General features: G+C 32.8%; 1 protein-coding gene across 3 annotated transcripts in view; it reads left to right on the top strand.

The window, feature by feature from the left end:
- LOC136272212 (heat shock 70 kDa protein 12A-like) overlaps positions 1 to 24,102 on the top strand; it is a 35,170-nt gene continuing 11,068 nt past the window's right edge. For 2 of the 3 annotated variants that reach the window (XM_066073437.1, XM_066073439.1), the window contains exons 1-7: positions 1 to 114; positions 1,696 to 1,885; positions 2,022 to 2,132; positions 11,233 to 11,290; positions 12,462 to 12,589; positions 12,881 to 12,985; positions 13,567 to 13,671. In XM_066073437.1, the coding sequence (XP_065929509.1) occupies positions 52 to 114; positions 1,696 to 1,885; positions 2,022 to 2,132; positions 11,233 to 11,290; positions 12,462 to 12,589; positions 12,881 to 12,985; positions 13,567 to 13,671 (760 nt within the window). In that variant the 5' untranslated portion in view covers positions 1 to 51. Of the gene's footprint in view, positions 115 to 1,695; positions 1,886 to 2,021; positions 2,133 to 11,232; positions 11,291 to 12,461; positions 12,590 to 12,880; positions 12,986 to 13,566; positions 13,672 to 14,198; positions 14,303 to 24,102 lie in introns of those variants that run through there. The other variant, XM_066073438.1, reaches the window with a different exon arrangement.

The following is a 24,102-nucleotide window of genomic DNA, read 5'->3' as shown; positions in this document are numbered from 1 at the left end:
AATCAATATCTGTGCACTCGGGTAAAAAGCTCCATTATTCTAGTGGGTAAAATGGTGTGTCTAATGCTGTTGGGAACATTTTTTTCGATTTTACCTCTCCAGGAATCTGTATTTGTAAGTATAACTGTTTTTTATAATCTATAAGTGTGGCCGATCGAGGGCAACGTATTATATCAAACAAACTTATACTGACGTGCTTTTAATAACCGGAAGTTAATAAAAACACAAAACGAAAGAAGACCACAGCGTGGGTAAAACAGTCTTTAATGCAAATTTAACCACCTTCACCCATAATCCCCTCAGGAAATAATTATTTATATTTACATTCCACACATTTTTTGTATGTAAAATGTGTGGGAAGCTACTGCACACTTTTAACACTGTAACACTCACAGGGTACCGAAAGGTAAAAATGTCGAGTTTTATAAAATGAAATCACAAATGTTAAACGCTGTAAAATGCAACGTCACAAGCGAAAATCAAAGTTCACGCTTGTGGCTGCTACAGTGGCTCTTTCATTTATTTGAACTTAAGGTATAAATCACATTTGCAAAAAAAAAAGTAATAAATGAGTCTGGTAACCTGGTGTAGTGAAAAAGTGGACTAATTTTATTCAAATCAGTCCGGCCATTTTACAGGAAATCATCAGTGAATGTAATATTGGTGTGAGATATTTACCGATTGGAGAAAGATCAGCTGAGTTTCTGATGATAAACATTAAGAATTTTTTAAAATCATGAATGTGACTGGTTTTGTCTGTTATAAAGTATAGAAAAAAAGTGTAAACTAATGTCTCATAACATTAAAAAAAATTACATTATTACATATATTCCAACTAAGCCGGACAACATGAACATTAACATTTCACTTGGTTCTTCTATCGATAAGATTGTGTGTATATATATGTGTTTTACGCGTGCCGTCCAATTTGAGACTTCGACTGACAGTAAACTACTGTAAACCAAAATTTATTCGCGTCGACTTTAATTCGTGATTTACTTCCAATAAACTGGTTCGCGACGACTAATGTTCGCGACTAAGCTTTATCCAGACCCGTATTTTGTTATAACAACCATACGATAAAGACTGGTTCGCGGCGAGAAATATTCGTGACGATGAGGCTCTCGCGAACCTCGCGAAAATTTCTCGCACGCGAATAAAAGTTGGTTTACAGCAATAGACGGGGTCACGTGACCCCGTCTAAAAAAGAGACAGATTGACACGGTTATGAACAAAAGAAGGATCGTCATCGGAAACCATGTACATTGATGGAATAATAATTAAGGCCGAATTTAACTTAGGTTTCCATCTTGAAGTTGTAGATCTAGAGGTTTTCAGTTGCTAGTCAGGTTTGTGTTTCATATGTTTCGTGTCTTTACTCAATAAAATTATAAACCACAAGTGGCTTTTCGTTAAGAGAAAGTTTTGAATAAAGAACAAATGAACACTCTATACAAGCATCCCTCAGGGAGAAGGATATTTACTCTGATTACCATATCGATGACGCTTGACGCTAAAGTCGTGTTTCACCTTTATTACACATACACGACCTTTCTACAAAAGATTGATACATGTATCTTTTAAAGGGCATTTTGATTATAACTGTTTTAACTATAGATTAATGTTTGGGGTTTTTTTCTTACAGTTTCCCTTCCTAAGAATTAAAGTTATGTAAAAGCATTTTTTGACTTACAGGAAAAGCTAGATGGATATAAATTCCCGGTATATTCAACGCAGTTTTGTCCCAGAAATGCAACAGAATGGAAAACGATGTCTAAAGTTTTAAACTGTACTGAGGAAAATGGTTACACGTGTTTACCAAATGAGGAAATCACCGGGCTGTTACAGTTCTGCTACACAGATCCTCACATACTTATTGAAGAAGGTCAACTTTGCTTATATTTGCTACACATGACGATATTGAATTTAAATAATTTTACTAGTACTTATCTATATATGTGTAAATAATCTATATGTTATCAACTCGATGTTGAGAATAATTTTTATTTTCTTATTTGCAGGACTTTGTTTATACTTGATCAAAAGTAAATCTCTGGTACATGGGTATAGGTGCCATGAATTTCGGTTCGGATGCCCTTCCTCTTCATATCTCAGCACGGAGATCTATAATTGTAAGTGATAATTGCTATATACATTCAAACACATATGATTGCGCCCATGAGAAAGGGCTTTGTGGCTTCTTCTTTTTTTTTTACAATTTCAAGATTTTTATAGATTTATATTTGTATTTGTCAGAAGATTAAAGTTATGAAATTCTTGAAGATCCAATAACTATAAATATCTTTATTTGGCATTTAATTATTATTTTTTTTTACCTATGACTTTGTTCACCTTGCGACGTTACGTTATGATTACATCAAAGTCATTTTTAAGTTAGGTATATTGTCCCATTGTTTTATTTGTTATAATCTTTGCTTTTGAAGATATCATTAGTAAATTCATATTAAATAACTTATTAATAACTTTTGATAAGAATAATGCATTTATATCAATACATATTTTTTAATATAACCCGTGCACATTGAAAATGTAACTGTCACGAAAAGTATGAAGTCTTTTTAACGCACATTCATTTTTTCTGAATTTTTTTTATCTCAGTCTAGCAGATATCTGCTTTTATATACTATATGTACACTTCAAAAATGTTTCTAAAGTTATTCATTATCAATACCTAAGTACAATGAACATGGCATTTTAAAAATTTATGTTGTCAATATATGCACATTGGATTCCAGTGCATGCTATGTTACAACGCACTTTGAAAAATTACGCACTTTGAAAACAAATTTCAAAGTGCGTTAATTTTGGGACTTAGTCAACGAACTTTGAAAAAAAATATTTTTTTAAAGTGCGTTGATATCGTCGATATTAACGCACTGTGAAAAAAATGTTCATGGTTTCATGAAAATAGTTGATAGTTTTATATACACGTAAAATAAATTATTGTTTTAACCTTGTTTAGCTTAATGTGATATATTTAACAAAAAAGAACTTATTGCATTCTCAGGTAACTTGATAAACATTTTCTAGATGAGAATTATTTTCTTTTCTCATAAGACAATAATTTACACAGAAAAAAAAATTCGGGAGGTTTGAATTATCCAATATGACATGAACTTCATCGCCTAGCAGTTGCACTTTCCTTTTTTTTAGTATGCAGCAAATTTACCTTTTATCTAGTATATTGGGCTATGCCCGAACGAATATGATTTATATATATGAATAATGGAGATCAATGTATAATAAATTTCAACTGGCTTATTGCAAATATGGTGTGAAAAAAGGATACCTTAGTTATGTTTATCAAAAGCAATATGAGCTTTTAGAAGATCAGTGCGAGAAAAGTAACCCACATCCTAATGCTTGTTTTTAATTTTATAATAATTTAATGTTCGTTAACGTTAATATCCTTTTATTGAAGTGATTTATTTGATTAGAATACGAAAAGAGGGTTACAGTAACTGTTGAAACACATAGATTCTTTAACATACAAATGGAGAAACCAATGGAGAAATTATTGTTCGGCCAGCACGTTTTTTCAATAACACTGCATGTACTTATACAGAGCATATTTCTTTTTCCGATCTTAAATATTTACCCAAAGTTGCTGAATATCATATGTTTTGGAGGCAAAATGAGGGGTAGGGGACCTTCATCCTGTAATCAATTAAATGATGCACTGGTATTTGACCTGTATCTTTGGTTAACCCCACCCATCCTCGTTCTAAAAACGTTAAGTTAGATTCACGAGTGTTAACAAATCATCATAAAATCAAAAAATTGGAAACTCAGTTCAATTTGTGATATAAAAATATTTTTTCAAAGTGCGTAAAGAGTGTCGATACTAAAAAATGTTGATGTACCTTCATAACGCACTTCGAAATTTTTTTTCATAGTGGGTTAACTTGGTCCAAAATTTAACGCACTTTGAAAAAAAATTTCAAAGTGCGTAATTTTTTCAAAGTGCGTTGCCACAATGCTATATGAAAGAGAAACTTCGCCAAAAGTCGATGTTTCTTTTTTTTTCATTTTGCTTTATAACTTCTTTATTCTTCTGTTCATTTACACATGATTGTCACTTTAGGGGTTTCATATCAATGTTTTTTTCATACTTTACTTTGATTTGTTTTTAATTTTTCATGGCTTCTTTAATTCTATGCTGCTTTAATATTTTTTAATCCGTCATAATTTGAATAACTTTCTTTTATATTTACTCTTGTTCCTTACTACATTATTTTACCTAATAGTGTCTCTGAGTCTATTACAAATGTGAATTCAATCAAGTCATTTAAATGAAAAGTCGCACTTTTAAGCAAAACGGTTATGTTTTTGTTGCAATTCCTCCCCCGTCGCGGTTTATGATAATACACAGCAAGCTTTGTAAAATTTTGCGGGATGTTTCGTTCTTAGAGAGAAAATTCGCGGTGGGCATTTTGTTCCGACGTGTATCAATAAAAGATACACTGGGTTTACCATGTTCTAATATCACCATACATGTAGTTTATATCCATATAATAATAATCATCTTCACAAGCTTGGTATAGATCTCGAGAGTCAGAAAATAAGCACAGATACTTGAAAAACTAAATGGGGACAACATCTTGAAAGTAAACATAATAGTGTGCGATATACGTAAAACAACACTTTTTCGCCAACGTACACATATTTTCTCTGCTACAGAGACAATACACGGAACACATTCTATCGTTAAACTGGGTCCGTAAGACATTTATCATTTTAACAATAAAACATTCTATCTTCACTCTCCTAAGAAATATAGTGTGATTTTTTTTTGCATGGAATCAAATATTTTTTGCCATCACGAAGACAAAAGTAAGTTCATGTACTAAGTTGATATGAATATTTGTTATTTTATAATTTCTCTCATAAGAAATCATAGATATATATGAACAGCTAAATATACAACAAGTTTGCAATTAAAATTTACACTTATTCGTATTATACGAGGGTTGTTCGGAAATTATTGAGACAACTCGAATACTTTCTTTTCTAAGTGACGAATTTTGATGAAAATTGGCATAGACACTGAAGAAACGCCAACAAATAATAAAACAAAGTAATATAAAAAGAATATTTAATATTTTGTTTACGACGGTAGATAAACAAGTCGGTGGTCGGAGTACCCGGCGCAGCCTTGAACTCGGAGATTTAACAACTTAAACATATACTTTATAAGTGTCCGTAGAATTACAGTTAATGATAAAAGAAATCAAATTAAATTTGTTCATTTTGCTATTCTTTGCGACTAACTTTTGATTAAGATTCACTGATGTTCGAGTTGAAATACGGATATGGTACACAAATATGTACCAAACAATAGAAATCTGACAACGACTTTACATTGAATTTTGACGTCAAGGCGGCGCATTGAAAACCGTCAAACTTAAGGCCATGCAATTGCTTTAAACACTATACGATTACAAGACAGGGTATAGAGCTTCACCTCATCATATTTTTTTTACTGATTGTTTAACTAGAATTAGGCCAAAGGGATTAATTATCAAGTACTTAAGACACTCGAACTGTTGTCAACTGTTTTAAAATATAAAAACAAATGACTGCAGGGGACATTCACAGTAATTAGACTTTCGGGTAAAAATAACTTGATTATTTTTCCCCAAAAAACAAGAATGAGAGTAAATGTAAATGATGACATCTTGAAATGAAAACAAAAGATGAGAAATAAAGAATAATTCTTATTTCCGTTCGTTTGTAAGGTGTTTAAAACACAGGAGCAATAAGAAGCGTTAAAATGACGTTGCGAAAAGTTTGCGGTTGCGCCGGGTCGCTGGACGAAGGCACGTTGGTCAGCTTACCAGGAATGATCTATTCATGCCATGGACAAGAAACTGTTCACATTGATAAACTCTATCCTGATTTACGTTTTGGTGAAATTTCAAGAGTTGATCTTTTTTACTAAAAGAATAAGAGAAAATGTCTCAATAATTTCCGAACAACCCTCGTATATCGTTTCTGAGTTTATTCGTGCAAATATGATATTGTGGAAACATAAACTAAAAATCCCGTTAGCGTGAATGTAATGCACACGCGCAACATTGTATAATAAAAAAAAATCCAGATGATTTCCGGGATTTTATTTTAGGTGATTTCGTTGATTATTAATTTAGCGAAGCTTAGATGAGAAAAAATAAAAACAAATTGGTAATCTTCAAGTACCAATAATGTTTAAAATAAATAAAACAAAAGACAGTACTTTTCCGATTTATCGCTAAAAAGCACAAAAATTTGAGTCTATTATTTTAATATAGAAGTATAGATGTGTAAATCAATATGTAACGTTGCTGATATTGTCGATTTTCATATTTTACGTGAGTACTTATTCCGCATGGTTTATGTTTTGTGTAAATTGCAAGAATATCAAATCATGGAAATCACGAGCAAAAATAATTTCATAAAGTTTACGACAACAGTTTACTGCATGTGTGAAAAATAAAAGCGTAGTGGAATGTAAAAAAGGGATATGGAAATGAAAATGTGCAAAGTATCGAATATTAAACCTTGATTAATTTACCCCCTCCACTCGACATTTTTTATCTGAAATCTCAATACAAGCAGTAAAGCTGGTGACTTTGTTCTCTTGTAGCATTTTCTTAATGTTTTTGAAGCACAAAATTGTTCATTAAATAGATTATCAAGTTCCTGAAGCAATAAATCATAATGTAATTTTGTCAAATAATAAAATCAGACACAAGTTAAATACTCTTTGCTTTAATGAAAACTATAGTTTACGTCTAAGTTTAATTAGAATGTAATGATTCAAAATTTGTATACATATTAATAAAATGAGTTGGCTCATTTGTTAACATGGGGTATTTGTCGACACATGAAAGCGCTTATATATGTAGCTCAATGCCACGGAGTCTTTAAATAATCAATACACTAACTTTTTAAAAAACTTCTTTCATGTTTTTGAGCGTTTTCTAAAATTACTGGTACATGTATCTTATCTGCCTGAATGCATCTAAATGTATGATAAAACAAACTGAGCAGGTTATATTCTATATACATGCTATAATAGATCTTGTACGCACAATTTACATGTACACTTTGTCATTTAGGAACTTTTCCAAAGAGGTGAGTCAATACCTCTCCCCCTCCCAAAAACTATATATAAAAAAATTAGGCTCCAAAATTTTTTGGGCAACTAATTTAAATTTGAAAAAAGCTTAAAGTCTAATCAATTAAAAATAATTATTGTTTCATTTTTTTTGCCCGAACTTGTAATCAATGCTAGCTTTGAATAATTTAAACCAGTGCATGTACATCGCTAGACTACATACGAAATTGAAATATAAAATCACTTATTCACAGCACAAATAGGTTTTGTAAACTTAAGGTGTTTGGAAAAGTTAGCCAACTAATAGATTGGATTAATACCCCCCTCCCGTTATCTCGCTCTGCTTAAATCATTTAGCATAAAACTTTAAACAAACAGGGGCCTGTTTCACAAAACTATCGTATGACTAAGATCTATCTTAAGACCAATAAATGTCATAAGATCTCATTATAGCCTTTTAAAAAAACTGTCATTACTTTTGATTATCTTAACGAGGCCGGGTCTAATTTGTTCTGCCCTAGATTTTTTAATGAAATTTTTTACATGAATCTCTACTGATATAATTATTATTTTAAGATAAAAAAAAAGACATCTACTACACCGTTTGTTGAAGGGGTCATCTCAAAATTTATTAATTTTTAACATAGGACCCTATGGGATTTTGCTTGAAATGTAGATAGGTAAAGTTAGCTACTAGTAACTGGCTACGAGAAGTAAGAAAAGCTAGCTACTAGTGACTGGCTACGAGATGAAAGAAACTTGGCTACTAGTTACTAGTTACTGTCCAAGTGAGTAAACATACCTAAGATTTCTATTTGTGTTCTTAAGATGTACATTGCATTATATGACTGTCAATTGTCAATATATCTAAGTAGCTGTATATATAAATTGAAGATATATGCCAGACCTGCTAATATCAACATTCTGTCAAGTCATCCACATAATATCACGACACTATTACTCAGATATCTCTCTTAAAGTAGCCAGCTACTTGTGCATTTTGTTACAAATATCTTTATATTTTGGCAGTTTGGTCAATATATCTCAAGTAGCTGTATATTTAAATTGAAGATATATGCCAGTCTAGCTAATATCAACATACTTTCAAGTCATTCACATAATATTACGACACAATTACTCAGATATCTCTCTTTATGTAGTCAGCTACTAGTGCATTTTGTTACAAAATCTTTATTTTTTGGCTGTTTTGTCAATATATCTCAAGAAGCTGTGTATGTTAATTGAAGATATCTACAAATGTGGTCAATTTGAACATTCTATAAGGTCACCTGCATGATAGTATGACACAATTACTCAGATATCTCTTTAAATCTCGTCAGCCACTAGTACATTTTGCTACAAATATCTTTATTTTTTTAAGGGTTTTGTCAACATATCTCAAGTAACTGTACAGTACCCATCAGACCAAACCTAACACCAGAGTAAACCCCAACTAAACCCCAGGTTTACTTTCTGGGTTGACTTTGGGTTTACTTTTTGAAAATTTGGGTCCACTCGGGGTTTACTTTGGGTTTACTCGGGGTTTACTTTGGGTTTACTCGAGAATTGCTTCTGGAGTCAACTATACGCACTGAAATGTGAAGCAGACCTGTATTTTATCTTATCATCCTACTGCCTGTAATTCCTGCCCCATGCATTCCGAATACACATGTAGCGTCTGCTTTCAGGGTATTCTTCTGATCGGGGTTTACTCTCTGTGTCCACTTTGGGTTTACTTGGGGTTTACTCTGGGTTTACTCTCGGTCCACTCTAGTTAACCCAGAGTAAACCCAGAAAGTAAACCCAGGGTTTAGTTGGGGTTTACTTTCTGTAAGGTTTGGTCTGATCGGTACTGTATATATAGATTGATGATATGTAATAGTCTTGCTTATTTAAACATTCGATGAGATGATATTACAGCACAACTAATCAGATATCTCTCTTAATCATGTCAGCTACTTGTGCATTTCGTTACCAATACCTCCATTTTTAACAGTTTAGTTCATATACCTCAAGTAACTGTCTTTAAAGATTGAAGATATCTACAAGTGGTGTTAATTACAACATTTTGTGAGGTAATCCACATGATATTACGATACAATTTCTCAGATAAATCTCTTACGAGAAGTCAGAAAATCCAGCTCCTAGTAACTGGCTACAAGATGAAATAAGAATTGGCTACTAGTAACTGGCTAATAGTAACTGGATTTAAATTAGATTTAAAGAGATATCTGAGTAACTGTGTCGTAATATAATGTAGATGACCTGATATAATTTTGAAATTGACAACGCCTGTAGCCATTTCAATCTTTTTGTACAGCTACTTGAGGTATATGGAAATTGTTTTAAAAAATGGAGGTATTTCTAACGAAATGCACAAATAGATTTATAGAGATATCTGAGTAATTGTGTCATAATATCATGTAGGTGACCTTTTAGAATGTTCACATTAACCACACCTGTAGGTATCTTCAATCGATATATACAGCTACAGTACCGATCAGACCCATCTTAATACGAGAGAAAACACCGACTTAACCCTTGATTTACTTTTGGGGTTTACTCGGGGTTTACTATGGGTTTACTTTTTGGGAGTTGATTTTAATCAGCTCTCCTATCCAGTTACTCTGCATGGCAAACCGAAAGTGAAACAGTGTTTGGACTTAAGCACAAATCATCACCGCTGACAAGACTTAATTCTCGGAAATAATCGATAAATTGGCTGTAATGTTTTCTGAAGCATTGTTTTTCAAGGAAACTTATTTATTGATACCTTGAAAATAGTCAGATTTCAAATGGTAGGAAACAATTTAGACATTTTCTGTAGTGGTACATGTAGGTATTCCTACGCTAGAGTTTACTATAGTATTGTTCAACCAGACGATCGGTGGTTTCCGTAAATCTTCGACAAGCAGAAAAATTCTCTTGCTTGTCGGAGACTAACGGAGACAGCCGAACGTCTGGTTGAACGAAGCTAGAATTCAATATTGCTTGGATCCATACAATTTTGCAGAAATAATTCGATTACTGATACGTACGTTGATGGAATTAATAGTGTCTTTAAATATTCATATGGTTTTTTTCGAAACTCTTTTCGGAAGACTCCGAGTATTCATATAATAAAAAATCAAATACATACAAGAAACCACTTGCTATGCAAAATAACATTATCGTTAATTCTAAACTAAATAATAATCGATAAAATCAACTCAGTACTTCAGTACTTTGATTGAAAATTTGTGTCCTTTCGGGGTTTACTTTGGTTTTACTCGGGGTTACTTTAGGTTCACTTGGAAATTGCTTTTAAGGTCAACTGTACGCACTGAAGTGTAAAGCAGACCCGTCTTTAATCCTATTATTCTACTGCCTGTAATTCCTGCCCTTTGTTTATTCCGAATACAGAGTTAGCGTCTGCTTTTAGGGGTATACTTCTTACCAGGTTTACTCTCTGTGTCCACTCTGGGTTAACTTTGGGTTTACTCTGGGTCCACTCTAGTAAACCTGGAGTAAACCCAGCTAGAGTTAACCCAGAAAGTAAACCCGGGGTTAAGTTGTTGTTGTTGTATAATAAGGAAGCATATTTGCAAATGTAAATATTTTATAAAGCCCAGTTGAGCAATAACACCCCCCCCCCGGTAAAAGATATTCAGTTGATGCAAAATTCAAAGCGTAAAATTGATACACTATCTAAAAATGAAATAATAATAAAAAAAATTAGTTTGCCCCCGCACATGTATAGGAACATCTTTAGGCAGGTGAATGCATGTAAATTGATATAAATTTTAAAAAATTGAATACTCAAGAATGAAGTTGTCTTATGAACTGTCTAAGAATACTTATGATTTTGTAAAACGGAACTGATATATCTTAAGATTGTATTGAGTTTAATCTTATGACAATCTTAAGAAGATGTGTCTTAGGGTAAATCTTAAATTATAATACGATGACAGCACTTAGCCCCGGGATTTGGGTCTTTTTCGATCGCATTCGTTTCGTTAATTCGTTACCAAAATCAAATGTTCTCTTGTTAAGCTTGCATAGTGTCCAATATTAATTTATATTATTTGATTGGCTTTTTCTTATGAATTAAAGCACTGATTGCTCTATTACAGATCCAAGCTGTATACATGTTGAAAATGGTTGTTTCTTTGCTGATCAAAGATGTAAAAGGTATGATTCTTACATACACCTTGTAATTTAAACAAAAGAATTATTCACAGGATTTTTAAAATTAATAATGATTTGATTAAAACATATTTTTATAGTTAATCGGTTCAAGTTATAGATACATTGTGATTGATAAGACTTCTTTATAACATTTGGATGTAGTTGTAATTGTGATTAACATGAAAGTATTATAGTGAGTTAGTAAAGTTCAGCAATAAATATTTTACAGAGATATGATTAAACACACCAATATTTTACGACCTATGAAAAAGTAAACAACCATTCAGAATATATATGAATTTAGTTAATTTATTTCTTATTTTAGTCTAAAAATAAATAATAAAAAAAATCAAAATAAAATTAGATAAACTAAAAATCAAAGCTAGACACGTTGTTGTCTCAATATATCCAAAAACCTTGTAAATTCAATAAATTCATATAAAGTGGGGAAATATTCACAATTGTTTTGATAAAAAAACATAAGCTTTTTTCCGTTTATAGGTTATCGAGTTCAAATCTCATATCAATATTATGATAAATATATTGTAAGGTGTGAAAATGTTTTAAAGATGCATTCTTAAATTCATAACATAACATAAATTGATATACAAGAACTAATTTCAATGTTGTTTAAAAAATGGAAAATTGAGAACACAGGTGAGCGTTTTGCTTCATTTTAGGACCAGCATCCAGTTAGAAAAAGGTTTAAATCAGTGTTTTGTCCTCTTGCTGTTATCAAAGAATAAATGCGTGTACTAAAACTTTGTGTTACAATATGTCCTTTAAAATAATATTATATATATATATATATATATATATATATATATATATATATATATATATATATATATATATATATATATAATCACAACACCGAAATAAACTCATCTAGTTTCATTTTAAATCATGATGATTTAAAATGAAACAAGTTGAGTTTATAAATTTCTTTTTTACTCAAGTAAACAAAATCAACGGCATCGCCTTTTTATCGAATCATGAGGATATTTAGATACGAAAGCTAGATTTTAATCTTATTTCATATAGATCACCTCTGTTAGAAAAAAGGCATTAAAATTGTCGAGGTGCGATTTTTTTCGCAATTTCCTAGCGTTTTTTAAGGATTGAGAATTCATCGTGCCTCTTGTGAATGATTGTTTTGTTCTCTTTTCAAAAGCAACAGGACTATAGCCGCTAACGATAAAAAAACTACTAAGAATGAAAGAGTGCTCTTGTTTGTCTTAATACCATCATCAATCATCTTCTCTGGTGTTTCAACTGCGCTGTTTATCATCTGCAAACGAAGTAAGCCTGTATATTGTTTTTTTTTTTTACTTATTTTACTCAATCTAAATACATTCAAACTTCGATCGACATGTTTTTGATATTGCTCAAATTCGAAATAGGTGTTTACAATGAAAAAATATCTATCCAAACAAAAGATACTTTCTTAGAGCAAATGATACATATTAATACATAATGCACCTTCTCTCAATACCATTTTCTGAAATATATTGAAGAATAATTTTAAAATGAATTTTCTTAAGTGGTGACTTTTTTGTTGTTGTTGTTGTTGTTGTTTTTCTAACATTAAAGAAATCCAAACGTGTAGACAAAAAAAGGATGAAATAGAAATTGGCAAACACAAAGAAGAGAAAGACCCCTTTATAGTGGAAAATACACCAACGATCTCCGAAAAAGGTATGATATCCAAACATTTGATTAAAATTGCTTTTTTTTTCATTCGTATTTATCCAGATGAAGAAATAATGTACATTGTTTTACTAGTAGGGGTTTCTGTCATTAGTATACAAATTAACACCATCGATAACAGAGGGTATACAGATTGTAAACAAATATCATTTTAAAACCGTATAAATACTTTACTCTCTCCTAACTGACGTTGTAAAGCTCAATTACTTTAAAACAACATTTTCCTTATCAAAATTGGTGATCTGTGTTAAATACAAGCATACTATAGCTAAATAAAACGCAATGGAATAATTTAAATTCCCCTCGACATTGCCTATCTTCCTTTGAAAGAAAGTAACGAATGTTTTTGATATCGATCCAATTCGAAATAGGTGTTCACAATGAAATAATATCTATCCAAACAAAAGATATCTTCTTCGAGCAACTGATACATATTGATAACATATTGCACCTTTACTCAATACCATTTTCTGAAATATATTGAAGAATAATTTTAAAATATATTTTCTTAAGTGGTGACCGGGGTTTTTTTTGTTTTTTTTGTTGCTGTTGTTTTTCTAACATTAAAGAAATCCAAACGTGGAGACAAAAAAAGGATGAAATAGAAATTGGCAAACACAAAGAAGAAAAAGACACCTTAATAGTGGAAAATATACCAATGATCTCCGAAAGAGGTATGATATCCAAACATTTGATTAAAATTGCTTTTTTTCATTCGTATTTATCCAGATGAAGAAATAATGTACATTGTTTAACTAGTAGGGGTTTCTGTCATTAGTATACAAATTAACACCATCGATAACAGAGGGTATACAGATTGTAAACAAATATCATTTTAAAACCGTATAAATACTTTACTCTCTCCTAACTGACCTTGTCAAAATTGGTGATCTGTGTTAAATACAAGCATACTATAGCTAAATAAAACGCAATGGAATAATTTGATTTCCTCTCGATATTGCCTATCTTTCTTTGAAAGAAAGCAACGAATGTTTTTGATATCGATCAAATTCGAAATAGGTGTTCACAATGAAAAAATATCTATCCAAACAAAAGATACCTTCATAGAGCAAATGATACATATTGATAACATATTGCACCTTTATTCAATACCATTTTTTAAAATATATTGAAGAATAATTTTAAAATGTATTTTCTTAAGTGGTGACTGTTTTTTTTTATGTTGTTCTGACATAAAAGTAATCCAAACGTGGAGACAAAAAAAGGATGAAATAGAAATTGGCAAACGCAGAGAAGAAAAAGACACCTTAATAGTGGAAAATAAATCAATGATCTCCGAAAGAGGTATGATATCCAAACATTTGATTAAAATTGTTTTTTTTTTCATTCGTATTTATCCAGATGAAGAAATAATGTACATTGTTTAACTAGTAGGGGTTTCTGTCATTAGTATACAAATTAACACCATCGATAACAGAGGGTATACAGATTGTAAACAAATATCATTTTAAAACCGTATAAATACTTTACTCTCTCCTAACTGACGTTGTAAAGCTCAATTACTTTAAAACAACATTTTCCCTATCAAAATTGGTGATCCGTGCTAAATACAAGCATACAATAGCAAAATAAATAGCAATGGAATAATTTAATTTCCTCTCGATTTTGACTATCTTCCTTTGAAAGAAAGCAACGAATGTCAGTTCATTCTAAAATACTAATTTTCTGTTATCTGTAATTGTTTTCGTCTTTTACGGTTTATTAAGAATTCTTGCTAACGTTTCAATGGATTGCGCAAGAAAAAAACTTAAAAAGATGACTTTCTGTTTATATTTTTGTAAAATTCACCGCTATGAACGAGGTTTTATAAAAAGGAAACAACAGAACATTCTTTATTACTCAAAATGTTTCGAGCATTTCAATCCTTCATATGAACTCTTTCTTGGTTTATGTTCGTATCAGGCTTGGGGTATTGCTAAATGTAATGGTTATGCATTGCAATTCAATACATATTTTCAAAGTAATGCTAGTAATGTGTAATGCCACAATTTTTGCAATACAAGTAATGGTAATGTAATGCATTACTTCCAAAAATCTACTGTAATGCTGGCATTACATGACATTACTTTGCATTACTATGCTTTCTATGCATGTTTATTTGTAACATCGTGATGAATTGAATAACTGAAATTGTATTTGATTAAAAATTGTTTTAAAGAAGAAAAATAACTCTTGATATAAAAATATTTTAGTTGTATGATTAAGCATGTTAAAAAAATGAATACCCATTCTTAAATTGTCAATATAACTGGCTATATCAACACAATTTCATAACATTTCAAGAGTGTTGTTATTAAGAATTTCAAATCATTTGAAAAATGTATTCCAATGAGTTGTTCATTCAATGAATTCTTTACTGCGAAGAATGTGTCAACAACATGCAATGCCCCAAGGATAATCAAAAGTATCAAAACAATCTATTGTTTTAAGAGGTGTTAAACACCCCAATCACCACCCTTCTGTTGGCTGTGTTCCATTAGAATAGAGAACAGACATACACCCTTAAAAGCAAAAATGGATTTACTAAAACAGCAATCTTGTATAAGTCATAAAATAGGAACCTGATAGTAAACATGAACCTGTAAATATGTTAAAGCATGTTTTATTTATGAAACATTTATAAAAACTCTTTATATTCTCCCTCACTCCGTTCGTCCGAATATAAAATAATTATACTCTATGATGGTATAAATATGCTGAATCAATCGAAAAATAACAAACTCATGAATATGGATTTCTGCTCGTTAGAACGTTTATACTGTATATTTCATTACAAACAACACACACCAACACCATTATATTGAACACACATATTGCATATATAATTATAATAACAATTTACTGGTAGCCATTACTCCTTCTCTACGTCCCAACGAGCGGTAGAATGACCACAAAACCCGCGCAATTACTATTTATATCCCAATGTCACGTGACCATAAAAAACACACAGATCCACCCCTTAAACCACACAGCTCACACAGAAATATACCAAAAACGAACATAATTTTAATTATATTCTCCCTCACTCCGTTCGTCCGAATATAAAATAATTATACTCTATGATGGTATGAATATGCTGAATCAATCGAAAAATAACAAACTCATGAATATGGATTGCTGCTCGTTAGAACGTAGAACTTACAAAGAGATGACGGCTGTAAACTGTAAAAGCAAATCAACATATATTTATTAAATTCATTCAATCAAAATACTACTAGACACTTTTAATTTATTATCAACAGAGTCTTTGATATAATTTCCCTGGAATAATCAGTTTTCCACCGACCATGTATTTTAATAAGACGATCCGACACATTTTTCTCAGCTGCAGCTGTAGCACCTCCACTTCTTAGACTATGTAGCACGAACGCTTTTGAATCTATTCCGACTTTTTCTAATGTTTCCATCAGTAATTCTCGAGCTCTTGTATACGATATAGGTTTGTTAATCTTACAAAGCATATATTTTTCAGAAGATTTGTAAAAATGCACTGCTCTAAATATATAATCCTCTGAATTGTTTCCGATTTCGGCTAGTGACAAATATTGCTTTATCCACGAAACAGGACACAACTTCCCTCCAGTCTTTGCTATTGTTATTTCATTTCCACGTCTGTATACGTCGGTTTTGCTTGTCTCGACACAAATGTTCATATACAAATCTTTGAAAGTTATGTTTTTCACTTTTATGTTAGCAAGCTCATTAAATCTAAGAAAACCTGCAAAACTAAGAAGCAGTATCGCTATTGTTCTCATACTACGTAAATCACGGTTTTTCTCTCTGTCTCCAAATAAATCTATGACTTTCTCTAAAATGTCGGACAAGGTTTTTTGAATTTAATGTTTTACCATTTGGGTGTCGTCAGCAGGTTATGTTTTTACAAAAGCAGTTAGAGTGTTAGTGAAGTACTGGAGATCATGTGGCATACCAGTGATAATGTATTAGGATGATGGTTGGGTGTGTGGTGATTTTAAAACATGCAAGTCTGCATCAGACTTAATACAAGAAATTTTACAAAAAACAGGTTTTGTTCTAAATACTGAAAAGTCAGAGAATTAAAAACAGTGTAAGTAATTTATTAAGTCTTGCAGAGGAACTGAGTGGAAGATTAGTGAAGTTATTTACTGACAATCAAAATGTAGTGCGCATCGCATGCAAAGGTAGTATGGTTGATGAGCTAGCAATGAGTATTTCTCAATAAAAGTCTTTTTCTCGCAGCAACAAATTTTTTAAAATTTACATATAAAAAAATGAAATATAATGGAGTTGGCCCCCCCACTTTTTTGGAAGTTAGTAAAAAATTGATATGAAAATTAGGAAATGAGTAGTCAAATTGAAGATACCCCCCTCTCCCCCCCCCCCCCCCACGGATTTTGGTAGGGGAGAATTTTTTTTTGGAAGTATAGTTGAGTCTCCCCCCCCCCCCCCCCCACGGATTAGGATTTTGAAAATTTTTGGAAACTTTAAATTTTTCCTTTTTTTTTTATTTTTTTTTTTTATTTTTTTTTTTGCTTGTCAAGATTTTTTGGATGGGTCTGCCCCCCCCCCCCCCCACTTTCAAAAACGATGCTACGTGCCTGTAGTATTATGCAAAATGCGCAAAGTATTAATACCGTAAAGCAGTATGAAGCATATTTTAAGCGATTTAATCAGTGGTGCATTTCAAAAGGAGTCACACGTTTTCCGGCAAGATCAAGTGTGATAGCTATATTCTTGAGCGGATTAATTCAATAAGGCGTTTCCGAGGCGGTGTTGTGTTCGTTCTTTTATAGTATAAAGTGGTACCCTGATCTTCTTTGTGCGTTATATAATCCATGTCATTCAAAAAGTAATGGAAGGAGGAAAACGAATATTGCCAAAACCTTTGAAGAAGAAGGAACCAATTTCTTCCGACATTTTAGAGAAAGTCATAGATTTATTTGGAGACAGAGAGAAAAACCGTGATTTACGTAGTATGAGAACAATAGCGATACTGCTTCTTAGTTTTGCAGGTTTTCTTAGATTTAATGAGCTTGCTAACATAAGAGTGAAAAACATAACTTTCAAAGATTTGTATATGAACATTTGTGTCGAGACAAGCAAAACCGACGTATACAGACGTGGAAATGAAATAACAATAGCAAAGACTGGAGGGAAGTTGTGTCCTGTTTCGTGGATAAAGCAATATTTGTCACTAGCCGAAATCGGAAACAATTCAGAGGATTATATATTTAGAGCAGTGCATTTTTACAAATCTTCTGAAAAATATATGCTTTGTAAGATTAACAAACCTATATCGTAGATTTAATTCTCTCCAAGTAGAACTCTTGTGTTTCTCAAAATCATCCCACATGTAATGTACAATTTTTTCATTTCTTTCACAAGTAAAAACTGCGCCAGCGTAACAACTTGCATCTGAAAAAATTATCTTTTCAGGCATCTTCTCAACACATGTGAAGTATTTAAAAGAAATAGAATTGATGTTTTCTAACCAAAATTTCAATTCTTGTATGTTTTCACTATCTAAACATAGAGCTGAATCCCAACTTTCCTTACCACAAATAGTAATACTGAGATGCCTAGTCATTTATTGGCAAATATTTCCAAATGATGGATTTAATGCAATAATCTTACCTACTATGGAAGACAACCTTCTCGCAGATATGCTACTTTTGTTATCCAATATATTTGTCAAAATATCTTTGATATCCTTAATTTTTTCAACAGGAACCTCTAACGTACTATTTACCATATTCCAAAGAAATCCTAACCACACAATGCTTTTTGTAGGTTCAAGAACTGACTTTTCAGTATTTAGAACAAAACCTGATTTTTGTAAAATTTCTTGTATTAAGTCTGATGCAGACTTGCATGTTTTAAAATCACCACACACCCAACCATCATCCTAATACATTATCACTGGTATGCCACATGATCTCCAGTACTTCACTAACACTCTAACTGCTTTTGTAAAAACATAACCTGCTGACGACACCCAAATGGTAAAACATTAAATTCAAAAAACCTTGTTTTTTCACCATATTTCCACGAAAACCCAAAATATTTATGAAAATCTGGATGTATATCAATATGATGATATCCGGATTTTAAATCATAATTTATCATGTACTTATTTTTCTTTGCATATTGTAATGCTTCATTCACCCCCTCGAACTTAACTGTTTGCTTCTCAACAAATTGATTGACACGTCGTAAATCTAACACCAACCTTTTCTTACCTGTGGCATTAACTGAAACTGTAAGTGGATTAACAACGTATATACTATCTTCATTCAAATACTTAATGAATGCAACCAGAGGACAAAGGATCATCAATAGCTGTATAAACAAAATCACTATGAATAAGAGCTGACCTGTTACTTTTTAAGACCGCTTTTGGAGGCGATTGAATGAATGGTATTACATAACCGAACTCTATTGTATTTTTCACAAACACATTAGCGGACAACGTATCTTTCCAAAATAGTACACAACTTTTTAATCGAGATTTTACAGAAATAATTGTATCTGCATTAAGCTCATATTCATAAGAATTGCATACACAAACATTATCACTATACTCAACTTGATCTCCTCTACTGCTTGCTACTCGAGCATGTTGAGGTCGATGCGACCGCGGGGTTAACGTTAGGCGCTGGCACTTGTTGTCCTCTGGCGAAGGGGCAATCCATGACGTAGTGTCCGCTCTGTCGACAAAAGAAGCACTTTCGGTCATAGAATGCTTGCCGTCCTGATGCATAATCGCTTGGTTTAGTGGTTTTGATCTTTCCTGGAGCAAACGTTTGGCTGAAGCCACGAAAAAAGTCATTGGCAGAAAATGCATTTTGTCTGCGAGCCTGACCAGTGTAAGAATATGGTTTTCCACGATAATTTCGCTTGCGGACAGCGCCATTCATAGCACCCCGTAACTTTATCGCATCGTCGTTATTGTCGGCCAATGGATCGTCTAAATACTCGTCCTCAGTGTCCCACCCGTGTCTGTCCGCTATTTTTAGAATTTTGTTACGTTGACGCAATTCAGCAATTTCCTTATCAATAATCGCTTCTGCTTTTCTGAAGTCGTTATGCGCTATCAAAATCTTCAATTCACTCAGCCTCTCCAATCTCTCGGCATTAAATGAGTGCTGTATTCTGTGTCCTTCATGCTTGAAGTCATACTGACCGCCTTTTGCCGATTCCTCGTGTTCCTCGCACGTGTTAGTGCGGTTTTCACTTGGCTGAGATTTTAACTGCTTCACAATGGAACTCACAATAACTTCGTTTCGCTGTTGTAAAACTTTTCGCAAAGAACTGTTTAACAAAGACACAGCATCGTCATTCGAAAGTTCTCACCGTTAGCCTCGCCTAATAAAAAATCCTCAGACATATGTATGTCCGGATCGGAACTTGCATTACTGGTAGCCATTACTCCTTCTCTACGTCCTAACGAGCCGTAGAATGACCACAAAACCCGCGCAATTACTATTTAAATCCCAATGTCACGTGACATAAAAACACACAGATCCACCCCTTATACCACACAGCTCACACAGAAATATACCAAAAAACGAACATAATTTTAATTATTCAGCTTTAAAATTACTTTTTTAAAACTTATTAACTTTTCACAAAGTAATGGTAATGGTAATGCATTACTTTACTCATGTAATGGTAATGTAATGCATTACTTCAAGAAAATTAAGTAATGGTAACTGTAATTATTGCCCTAATTCATGAAGTAATGGTAATGTAATGCATTACTGTTGAGTCACGTTATGTCCGCCGTCACGTTATGTCCGCCATCACGATATGTCCGCCACTTTTTTTGAAAAAATCGTCACGTTATGTCCGCCATCACGAAATGTCCACCACTTTTTTCAAAAAAATCGTCACGTTATGTCCGCCATCACGAAATGTCCGCCACTTTTTTGAAAAAATCATCACGTTATGTCCGCCTTTACAAAAATTCCGTATATTCCCCAAAAAGTCATTACCATATGTCCGCCGCCTTCAAATTTCAGAGAAATGTATTAAATGCATGCACGTCGCTAAAAATGTCAGCATTGTTTTTTAGAAAATGTATGGGCTAATGTCCGCCACCAGATTTGAATACACTACTCTCTCTATTATTTCTAAATATAATATTTGCTATCCCATTGTGTAATATTATGTTTGCCATTTTTTGATCTTAAATTATTTTCAGAATGAGAATTATATGCATGTATACACTTTCTTTTCAAATTTATATTGATCGTATTAAAAAATATACATGAATGTACACACTATCTCCAAACGTTGAAACGTATGTCCGTCAAAAATTCGGAAAGATCGTATCATGTCCGACGCGAAAATTTATTGCATAATGTCTGCACAAAGGAATGCACGTTCAAATCGTAAGTCGGAACATTATGTACGTCGCATTATATAGACTATTAGTTCGTTTAACGCACACGATGCACACGCTAAAAATTGTGAAAAATCTGGACAAAATGTCCGCAAACAGGAATGCATGTTTAAATCGCTAGTCGTAACCTTATGTCTGACATTATTAAGTGCACTCCAATTTTCTAAATAAAATTTAACTTGTGGAGAAAACGTATTCTGTCCACGCTAAAATCTGTGAAAAATTGAGCATAATGTCTGCACACAGGAAATGTGTCGCAACATTATGTCTGCCATAAAAAAGGTCACTTATTTCTTTAAAAAGTTGTAAATTTTTGTTTGTCGCCTTTAAATTGAAAAAAAAATCGTTTTTTGCCCACGTTGTAAATTGTGGTATAATGTCCGCCATCATGAATGCATGTTTAAATTGTAAGTCGTTATGTCCGACATAAAAAAGTGTTATCCTATTTTTAAAGTTACGCCGCATTAACTTTTTAAGAAATCATAAATGATTATGACCACGCTAAAATTGGTGGCATAATGTCCGCCGACTGTAATGTATGTCATAGCCTTATATAAGCAATTACAAATGTTCACCTATTTTCCAAAAGTCGTAATAATATGTCCGTCGTTATATTTTTATAGGGATTATATAATGACCAAGCTAAAATTGAAAAAAAAAAAATGGTATAACATCCCTAACACGAATGTAAGTTTCAATCGTAAGTCTAACACTATATCCGCCATTTAAAAAGTGCTAATAGTCGTAACATTATGTCCGCCACTAAAATTTTGGAGAAATCGTATTATGACCACGCAAAACATTGTGAACGTTGTTCATAATGTCGGCCTACATAATTGTATGTTGAAACATAATGTCCGCAATTAAAAAAGGTTGCCTAGTTTCTAAAAGTCTTTACATTACAGTGTATGTACGCCGCATTTAAATTTAAAGAAATCGTTTTATGCCCACTGACGATAGTGAGATCGTTAGCGCGATCGGTCTCAGTCGTGTACAACATCGGTATAGTCTGCTTATGCTTTATACATGTACATGTACCCTTAGAAAAGCATACTAAAATATTTGAATTGTTAATGAAGGGACAAACTGATAGGAATCATACCAATGTCTCATCGCAACATCATCATTGTGCTATCGCAACATTATCTTCGTGTTGTCACACGAGATTTCGCATTGTAACTCGTGGCGCATCGGAGTATCGAATTAATAATCTTGTTTATAGATCTGTGCCCGCACCTTATGATCGATAATATCTTGAGATTAACCATTCAGTGTTCGTGTCTTAGCAGAATACATGTTGTATTAGTATACCATGCATATTAATGTTACCGTAAATGAGGCGATATCTTTCGTCCGATATTGGTCGAATCGTCTTCTCGACTGGCGCTCCTGTGGTCTTCCGCCAAAAGGTAACAATGCTAAATAGAAAAAGTAGACTACAAAACAAAAAATAAGACATAAATAAAGCATAAAAAGGCCATTTAGAAAAATAATTAATTGAATCAAATTCTGTTAGAATTAGGTTGAAACCATAGGGACGACAACGAACACAGACTGATAGCAAAAGGTCATTCAATGACCCTCGTGAAATAAAAGTAAACGTACATGTAAATAGCAGACAAGAGAAGTTATACAGTATAGATAGACAAACTGTCGACAAACATAATGAAATTAGAAAAGGCTGACCTGATCTGTTATCTGGAGTAAAACTATACTGATAGACAAACAGACGACGAACAAAATGTGATCAGAAAGGCTCACCTGAACCGTTAGCTTAGGTGAAAGCTATACAGACAGACGACAAACCAAATGTGATCAGAAAGGCTCACATGGCCCCGAGGCCATAAAACTTAGACGGGATTTTTTTTTAATCTCAATCTCACTTTTCCACAAGAAATATATATTGGAATAAGGAGACTGAGATCAAAATTGAACCAGTCTACGTTTTATGGCCCCGGGCCAAATCTGTCAGTTTTTTTTACAGACAGGCAAACGGACGACAAACATAATATAATCAGAAAGGCTCACCTGGTCTGTCCGCTTAGGTGAAAGCTATACAAACAGGCAAACTGACGACAAACAAAGTGTTATCAGAAAGGCTCACATGGCCCCGAGGCCATGAAACTTAGACGGGATTTTTTTTTTATCTCAATCTCACTTTTCCACAAGAAATATATATTGGAATAAGGAGACTGAGATCAAAATTGAACCAGTCTACGTTTTATGGCCCCGGGCCAAATCTGTTAGTTTTTTTTTTACAGACAGGCAAACGGACGACAAACATAATATAATCAGAAAGGCTCACCTGGTCTGTCCGCTTAGGTGAAAGCTATACAAACAGGCAAACTGACGACAAACAAAGTGTTATCAGAAAGGCTCACTTGGCCCCGGGGCTATAAAACTTAGACGAAATTTATTTTGATCTAAGTCTCACTTTTCCACAAGGAATATATAGTGGAAAGTCTCTTTTCAACCTGTCCTCGGTCGCAGCAGGGGTCAAAGTGTATGTGTGAGTCTACCTGCGGCCAGGTGCAATAATCAGCACGTTCTCTATTGGATGATTCATTCACGTGATCATTTTAAAATTAATTTTAGAGGGATACAGATTACCTGAAAGACTCGATCCAATATGCTAAATGGGGAATGACATTTCGTATAAGTAGTATTGATTTTCACCTTTTTCTTTTAATCTTAAAAGAAA

The sequence above is a fragment of the Magallana gigas genome, chromosome 10 (assembly GCF_963853765.1).
Source record: "Magallana gigas chromosome 10, xbMagGiga1.1, whole genome shotgun sequence".
Taxonomy (NCBI): domain Eukaryota; kingdom Metazoa; phylum Mollusca; class Bivalvia; order Ostreida; family Ostreidae; genus Magallana; species Magallana gigas.
Note: the sequence above shows the minus strand (reverse complement) of the source record. Positions and strands in the feature narration are given on the sequence as shown.